The sequence below is a fragment of the Glycine soja genome, chromosome 20 (assembly GCF_004193775.1).
Source record: "Glycine soja cultivar W05 chromosome 20, ASM419377v2, whole genome shotgun sequence".
In the NCBI taxonomy this organism is placed as follows: domain Eukaryota; kingdom Viridiplantae; phylum Streptophyta; class Magnoliopsida; order Fabales; family Fabaceae; genus Glycine; species Glycine soja.
Genome location: NC_041021.1, coordinates 39,301,535 through 39,310,567, shown reverse-complemented (window position 1 = coordinate 39,310,567; position 9,033 = coordinate 39,301,535). Strand labels below are relative to the sequence as shown.

Here is a 9,033-nt window from a genome sequence, read left to right as displayed (position 1 = left end):
TTTCTTTTATCTTTATATATAAATTACTATTTTAGCTTATGCAATGTACATGATAAATATTGAGTCTTATATAATTTAAATTTGTAATAAACATATTTTTAAATATATACTTTGTTTTGCAGTTAAAATTCATAATAATATTTTTAATAAAAATTGTATTGTGAATTTACGATAAACATATTGAAATTAATAAAAGGTTAATTGATAACATTTATTAAAAATATTGAAATTCAATTTAAAAATAAAAATGAAAAATTTAAACAAACAATTGATTGAGAAAACTAACTATATGAATTTAATAAAGGTAATGAAAGTGGGTTGAGAAAGAAATATTTTGTGCTAGTTATTAAATCAAATTAAATTTGAGAAATAAATATATGAAAGGAATAAAAAAAGATAAATGCTTAATATATAAGATTCTGATAAGACATATGAATCAATGAGAATTAGAGTAATTCTTTTTAAAAAAACGAATTATAGTAATTCTTAAAAGTACTCATTTGAGAATAACTCCCAAAATAGTTTTTTTCAAGAATAATTTCTAAAAATACTCTAATTCAAGTACCATGATTCAAATTTATAACATAGAAGTGAATTAGATTTCAATAGTTTTTTCTAAAAAATATCCAAGTTAAAAATAATTATATCACTATTAAATTATTTATTATAAATCTAAAATGTAATTTATATATCAAATATTTATAAATTTTACTTGTAATATGATTCATATATTTAAAAGTATTTATTTATTATAAATTTTAATTATATAAATATTTATCCTATAAAATGTAAAAGCTAAGATACTAGTATCAAATATTAATCTCATGACAAGCTACTAAGGGAGTTTAACTAATTAATTGAACAAAACTGCATTAATTATTATCAATTTCTTAAAAGTTACGTAAAATTATAAATTTAATCTCTTTATTTATCTTAAATTTTGATTTTGATTTTCCTTTTAATTTATTTACTGGTCTCCATTTATGCCCAATCCAGTAGATTCAGTCTCGAAGTCCAGAATGGTACGTTATATGTTATTCCCCAAGTCCAGAATGTTATTAAACATGTCATAGGACCATAAAATAGGGACGTCATTTTAACCATCTGTGCTATTTTTCTGGGAAAGAAAAAGAAAAAAGAAAAGAAAATAAACACAGCATGAATTCAACTGAGGAATGCGTGAGCAAGGTTGCAGTGCTGAGAGTATCCTCCTTCTCCACAATGCAGAATGCAATCTCAACCTTTGGAGACTCTTTCAACCTCATTTCCAAACCCACCACTCCTACACATTGCAACAAGCTTAAACCCTAGCTTTTGCTCAAAAAGGGTCAACAACTTGATCCTGTTGTGTCAGCGGCACCCACCACCAGCTTCAACCTTTCTGGGTTTTGAGCTGATTTCGGAATCTGGATATCAGAGGAATGCAGGTTTGGTCTCTCAATGCCTCTCAAATTGTAAGCTTTGGATGTGCTTTCAGTTATACTGAGTTCAGTGCATATTTGAGATCTGTTTAGAAACTCACATCACTGCACACCAGGTGTTCGCCAAAAGTTTCAGTGATCAAGCTTTCTATTGTGTCTGAAGCTTCCAGAGTGGTGTTTCTGTGAGTTTTTCTGGGTAGCTGATGGATAGTTAGAAGGGAAAAAAAGAGAAGACAGAATTCTCTGAAGGGGTGAGTGGTGAAGTAACAAACAGAAAAGGAAATTAAACCAAAAAATTTCGACACATGGTTAAAATGAGTCACTTATCTATTGTTCAATCAGAACATAATATGTGACGATTAATGTTCACAATTAATGCTCATTAGTAACTGTCAATGTTGACTTTGGGACTGAATTTACATGATTAAACATAAACGAGACTAAATTCGTTAATAAATTTAAATAAAGACTAAAATCGAAATCAGAAATAAATAAGAAACCAAATTTACAATTTTGAATAAAAATATAATGAGATTCTTACAAATAAAAAAAAAAAAACTCTCGTGAGAAGCTTATGGGTCTACTTGTACCAATGCAAAAGGGAGATGGCGTTTGGTGATTCCTAACCAACCTATTTCGATAGTCTTGGAGGTGGCCTGCATGGGGAGCCATCTTTCACAGACAGTGGTTCTACCCTATCCTATCCTACCTACCAATCAATGCATGGATCGTTTACAGCTTCAGGTATATTAGCTGTAACGGTAATTTACAGCCTAATAAGGCTTAAACGAATTTAATTTACATTCAAACTCATTTACTTATATTATATATATATATATATATATATATATATATATATATATATATATATATATATATATATATATATATATATATTTCAAAAACTTTTTCTATTTTTTTAAAAAAGACATTCTGATCTAGCTGGTGAATTATTTTGGCCAAACTATAATAAAAGATTTTACAAACGAAAATAAAAAGTTTGCAAACCAATCCATGAGTTGGCCTATTTAACTGAGAGCTTAAATGAGTTTGTTAAACATTGGGAAATTTAAATTTAGGCCTACAAAAATTGCTCCATTTAACTGCAATTTAGTGCAAATTGGCTAAATCTGTAAACTCAACGCTGTTATTTTGGTTTGAGACCACAAATATCTTCAATGAGAAACAATCATGTTTGAGTAAAGTAGAACTATTGTAAGTAATGGAGTCATGGCAGCTAATTGCCTAGTTTGAGGCTATTTAGCTGTGGTAGGTCTAGGGCCTAAATCTTTGTTAAAAAAAAAAAGACACAAAAACAAAGAATTAGTAGTATTTATTGTGAAAATCAGAAGGCATAACAAAAGTATACGGACGGCATAATTTTACAAATCCAATAAAACCTAAGGACACGCATTTGTCTTACTATAGTACTCTTGCATTAAAATCTGTATAGTTTCGTAACTGACTTCTTCCTAACTAACTAGCCCAACAACAATTAATTGCATTAGAAGTGAACTACAAAATCTGAGAGCAATCTATTGACACAAAAACTGAGACAAAACTTCTCTGCAACGTTAGGACTATAAATTCAGAAATCACCACCTCGGAAAAACATTTATATTACCACAGTCCACAGCTCTCGGCCCCCAATTAATTGTACGAGCAATTGCTAAAAGAAAGAAAAGCACCACTCACTGAAATTTGTGTACATTATGAAGAAAGCTGACGAAAAAAGAAGCGGCAGAATTCATGACCCCCCTCAATGCCAACAAGAGATGTTACTTGATACAGTACATTCACAATCCTAGCATTCATTTTCCCAATCTTATCATACATCAAAATGGCCCGAATCAATAGTGAAGAAAAGAAACAATAAATACAATACCCCATGTAATTCACTACTTTCAAAACAACCTATTGGTAGTTGTAACATCGTTGGGATATCAATAAATGAAGGCAAGTAGGCCAGAAAATAAAAATAGATCACGAAATCTAACACAAGATAGATATCCCACCATAGTATAGAAAAATAGTACCACATTGTAGCCAAATAGTGTGTGTGTGCGTGTGCTACACATTAGAAAGACCTTAATGAGAAGCTGGTTGCAAAATTCTAGCAGAGTGCTCAGAAGCATTGGCAAGGCCTTGCAACATTCTCAAAATCTCACTTGTGTCTTCCAAATAATACTTGGCCTTGCTAGGTTTCTGGCCAACAGTGCATGGGAACACTTCAGCAACTGGAGATAGGGTTGCCTTTGCATTCATGATTACCCCAAACATGTCCTCGTCTGATCTGTCATCTCCAATGCATAGAACAAAATCTGGAATCACTCCCCTTTGTTGCATTGTTAAGAGAAGACGTTCTGCTACGATTCCCTTACTCACACCCTGCACCGAAAGATGAAAAACAAGAGGAAATAGTCAACCCAACCACATTTCATGACCAAATATTAGAACTAATTCCTGTGATCTACACAAGTTCTTTAGAAGGTATCCAATCCCAAATGCATTCCAAATTTCCAATAGTTTTGAACAGAATATTATGTAACAAACAGCAGTCAACTATACAAAACAGAGAATATAATAGGGTTGTCAAAACATGGTTCTGGGCCAGTTATGAGCACCACTACAATTAAATCTCCTTCAAGGTCCAAATCCAAAGATCCTTTCTGATTAAAGAGGCCACACAAGTCATGTCTATAAGATGCATATAAAGTATAAACTTCTTCAAGCAAATATGACTAACCTAAAAATAGATAAAAAGTGGAAAGTTTTTCTTTTACTGACCTGAGGTTTTACTTCCACAATGTTTGGACTACTCTTAACAGAAACAGGCTCATTGGCAAGAACACTTTCCAGATGATCAAAAAGCTCTTTAGCTTGGCATGAACCAAAGTCCCGGTCTGCATACTCGTAATTCCAAACTAGAGCACTTTCTTTGGCATCTATGTTAGAACCATCAGTTGTTTCCATATATAACTGCATAACCGGCTCAGCAATCTGTTTCCACTCAAAATCGGGTACTGGAACACAAGTTTCCCATTCTGCATTTTGATTTGTCCTGGACAAAAAAAGATAAACTTCAGTTTAAGTACATGAGCAAGCTCTGCAAGGAAAAGTATTTTTCCTCAACATTCTCTCATACATAAAATGAAAGTGAGTTTATTTTGCTGTTAATGATAAAAAAAAATCCAAATATGATCTCTCAATCCCATCAAATTTGGGACAAAGAATCAAATTCCATCATTCTTAAAATTAATAAAATAAACAAGTAAAAAAACCATTAATATGATTTGCAGTAACCACAAACTCTTCCTGTTCCTAACACACAAGGAAAGAGGATATACCTCACAAAATAACCATGCTCTGCAGCGATTCCCATCCTTTCACAAGAAGAAAACCATTCAGTAAGAGTCTTTCTCTCCCTTCCACTTACAATGAAAACATGATTCTTGGTGTCCCTGCACAAGATGTTCAAGATGCTAACGGCTTCAGCATTAGGCGTTGTACTCATCGACCCAGGCTGCACCATAGTGCCATCATAATCCAAAAGAATTGCTCGGTGCTTGGTCCTCTTATAAGCTGAAACAATATGTTCCACAGATAGCTTTCTAAAGTTTGGATCCAAAGCAATCACTCGGAAGCCTAAACCAAAACCAATTCCCCAGCATCTCCTCCTCAGATGATCTCTACATGCCCTTTCCAGATCCTGCAAGAAGCTACGTGCCCAATAAGCAACATCATGTGTACTGACATATCTATAATGCTTCTCATGCCGCATCTGCTTTTCAGCCTCTGGGACCATCAATGCAGAATCCATAGCTTCAGCGACAGAATCAATGTTCCATGGATTCACTCGAATTGCCCCACTTAATGAAGGGGAGCAGCCAATAAACTCAGACACCACCAGCATACTCCTCTTTTGAGTAAGCGGGTCTGTCCCTAAAATCTCATCTATCTTCTCACTTCCTTGCCTACAAATGATATATTCATAAGGTATAAGGTTCATGCCATCTCTCACTGCTGTAACAAGGCAACATTCTGCAATCACATAATAAGCAATTCGCTCATAACTCTGAAGTGGTGTATCAATCAAGACTACAGGTGTGTATCCAGGCCTTCCAAATGTATTATTTATCCTCTTCACCGTGGCATAAGTTTCACTTTGTACCTCCTGCACATCTTTTCCGCGACCTCTTGCAGGGTTAGCAATTTGGACCAGAACAACTCTGCCCCTCTTATCAGGATGTTGTAAAAGCAATTGTTCCATGGCCAAAAGTTTTAAGCTGATTCCTTTGAATATATCCATGTCATCGACCCCAAGCAGCACAGTCTGATCTCTGAACTGTTTTTTTAACTCCGCAACCTTGCTTTCTGTCTCGGGATGACTCATGACTGATTGGAGCTGACCTATGTGAATACCAACAGGAAGAATCTTAATGCTTACAGTTCTTCCATAGTACTCAAGGCCAATGTAGCCACGCTTGGATTGGTAAGAAATCCCAAGCATTCTACTGCAACAGGAGAGGAAATGCCTGGCATAATCAAATGTATGAAACCCAATAAGGTCCGAATTCAGAAGAGCTCTAAGAAGTTCATCCCTAACAGGAAGAGTTCGGTATATCTCAGACGAAGGAAATGGACTATGGAGGAAGAATCCTAGCCTCACCCTGTTAAATCTCTTTCTCAAAAATGTTGGAAGTACCATCAAATGGTAGTCATGAACCCACACAAAGTCATCATCAGGGCTAATGACTTCCATCACTTTATCCGCAAATATCTTGTTCACAGAGAGATAAGCTTGCCAAAGGGACCTATCAAAACGACCGCCAAGATCAGGTGACAGTGGAAGCATGTAGTGAAACAAAGGCCATAGATGTTGTTTGCAGAATCCATGATAGAATTTACTAAAAAGCTCAGGAGGGAGGAACGTTGGCACGCATTTGAAAGTGTCAAGCAAGTACTGAGCAACATCATCTTGCTCACTTGGCTCAATCTCTTCTTTAAGACAACCAATATATATAGTTTCCACATCATCCCCAAGACCATCTTTCAGCTGTAAAAGAAGTGAATCCTCATCCCATGTGAACTCCCAAGTACCATTGTCTTTTCTGTGTGCCTTTAATGGAAGCTGGTTACCAACAATGATCATCCTCTCTTGAGAGACTGAGGATGGAGTATCAGAGCAAACACTGTTGCTGGTCTCATCATCTAGTTCAGACAGTACTCCAGCAACAGTTGCCACTCGAGGGAGCCTTTTCTTCTCACGGCCGAAAGTTGGGGAGCCACAAGAAGTAAGATCTAACAAGTTAGAATATGATCTTGAAACCATTTTGATGATGGTCAAATGATGAGCTTTGGTGGACAAGATGCAGAAGCAGGCTTATATTAATTGTTCACTTCACAGTCCTTCAAACAGCCATAATAAGGATGAAATTTCAGAAATCTGAAAACAAATTAAATGTCATTTATAGCACGAAACTAATAAGTCCAGCAGAATCAATATAACCTAATGTTACATTACAACAAAGGTCCATAACAAAAATTTGATATGTTTTCTTTACACCTCAGGATTTCAAAAAATTCAGGTTTCGCACATAGTACTCATGAGAAAAGAGCAGAGAGGGAGATAAATATAAAATCTCACTAGAACCCCTTCAGCTGGGACAGACAATAGTTGTGTACTTTAATGACAAATTATGTTTCGAAGAATACCGCGTTCAACCAAAAAGGCAACCATAACAACAATTTGAGAAAATCCTAAAAATGGAGAACATTTGAATCTGTTAATAGAATTATTAATAATACCACCTACCAAAAGGAAAAAATGCATCCACTAACACTGAGAATTGGAGCAACGTTTCAGGAAGGCTGCGTGAACACTTAAATGGATCCAAACACCAAGATATATAAAAATGCTCGATTAGCCCATCTTCCTTTGATGAACGAAGAAGCTCAAGAGAGGCCAAACCAGCGTTGAATGAACAGAAGAGCAAGAAAGGAAGAAACTTTACACAACAGCAATGAAGAAAAATCCTACCCTTTGAAAACAACAAGCAAAAGAGAGGTGGTGAGTGGTGTGAGTTAAGATATGAGAGACAGACACCAAAAGATTCTTCTTTTCTTTCTCTTCTCAGTCACACACAAAAACACTCACCTGAGTGAGCAATGGTGTCAACTGGGAATCCCTTTTTCTCTTACCAAACCAGAAAATTCATAGTGATATTTTTTGCCTATTACACCCAACTAACGACAAATTGGGATGTCTTTATACAAAGAATTTGATTCTCTCCTCCCCTCAAACACACGCACACGCACACACTCTCACTATGTGTGAATGTCTCTATCTCAGTGATGTGTGATGACATGACTACCCCGAAACAGTGAACTCCAACATCCTTAACCACGGTTAGTTTTTTCTAAATGAAAGATTAACTCCACCAAACCCTCCTCAAATGTGACGGTGGTGCTTCACTGCCACCACTAAGACATGCTTAATGCACACTAAAGCGCGTGTAATCATATCTCCATTCAATTTTTTTTTTCCTTCCAGTTCCAGCATATATTCCCTTGTCATTCTCTTGTGTGCAAAGTGGGCTTGTCTGGTTTTTTAGGTTCAAATATATTCTAACTAACTCGTGAAATTAATTTAACGCAAAGTAGTGTTTAATTTTCTTAAATTGTGATTTGGACATGGTTAATGCCTGCTTGATCATAATTAATTTTATCATTGTTTCCGGTGAGAATCACATAGGGATAACTCATGTACTCTTTTGTGCATATTGTTTCGAAAATATTTGAATAATTTCATTTTTAAATTGATTTTAGTAAATTTTCTAACAACATTCCTGTTAAAAGTTGTTTTATAGAATTCCTTAAATTAAGAACTAACTCTTATATAATCTTACCATTGGAGAAATTCACGGTTTAATTCTTAAAAATTATAAGATCATCTATTTTTAACTTTTTAACAATTTTACTTTTATAAAGAAAATTTATTAAAATACTCGAATTTCATATAGTATTGTAAGGCTCATAAAAAAATAAATCCAACAACTAATATTGGAGATTCTCTTGAACAATGTACTAGTTATATTAACTATTAAAATGCTAGTATGATTTTGTAGAAATTACTGACAAGCAGGACCTTAGAATTTGCTGCAGAGTATATTACACCCGCAATGTTAGTGAACAACATTGCAACATGTGTCTTTCTTAAAAAAAAAAAAAAGTGTCCGATAGAGCTTAATTTATGAACAAAGTGATTCTTAATTGTTGTTCCGGGTTGCAAGATATTTGGTTTTTTTTTTTTTAAGAGAATGTAGAAAAATTTTGCTCTTTCAAAACTCAAAACAGGCTAATTGAAATATGCATTCAAATCTTAAGCATTATCATGCAAATATTTGGAAGAAGAGAATATAAGAGAGGGATAAATTATGTAAAAACGTACGTTATAATAGAATACACCAATTATATAAATGACATAAATGTTATTATCATTCAAGTAAGCGTGATGCATACATATGCCATATATCAATTGATGTTTTTGAACATTTTATCATAAATCACGTAAATATAAATATAATTTATGGTAAATATTAATTTAAAGTTT

The 9,033-nt window shown here is 34.2% G+C and overlaps 1 protein-coding gene and 1 long non-coding RNA gene across 5 annotated transcripts; one reads left to right on the top strand and one right to left on the bottom strand.

Annotated features, from left to right (window-relative positions):
* Positions 1-1,048: 1,048 nt before the first annotated feature.
* LOC114401192 lies at positions 1,049-1,640 on the top strand. Its single transcript, XR_003664236.1, has 2 exons — positions 1,049-1,427; positions 1,538-1,640. It is a non-coding gene; the product is annotated as an uncharacterized LOC114401192 (long non-coding RNA).
* Positions 1,641-3,110: 1,470 nt separating this feature from the next.
* LOC114401191 (alpha,alpha-trehalose-phosphate synthase [UDP-forming] 5-like) lies at positions 3,111-7,916 on the bottom strand. 4 transcript variants are annotated; one of them, XM_028363650.1, is made up of 5 exons: positions 7,579-7,916; positions 7,237-7,462; positions 4,769-6,867; positions 4,209-4,482; positions 3,111-3,809 (listed from the first exon to the last, which is right to left on the bottom strand). In XM_028363650.1, the coding sequence occupies exons 3-5, from the start codon at positions 6,751-6,753 to the stop codon at positions 3,510-3,512; spliced, it is 2,559 nt and encodes an 852-aa protein (XP_028219451.1). In that variant the 5' UTR covers positions 6,754-6,867; positions 7,237-7,462; positions 7,579-7,916; the 3' UTR covers positions 3,111-3,509. The 4 variants fall into 4 exon arrangements, with proteins under 4 accessions (XP_028219451.1, XP_028219452.1, XP_028219453.1 ...); XM_028363651.1 differs by having other exon boundaries at positions 7,237-7,457; XM_028363652.1 differs by having other exon boundaries at positions 4,769-6,830; positions 7,237-7,916.
* Positions 7,917-9,033: the final 1,117 nt, after the last annotated feature.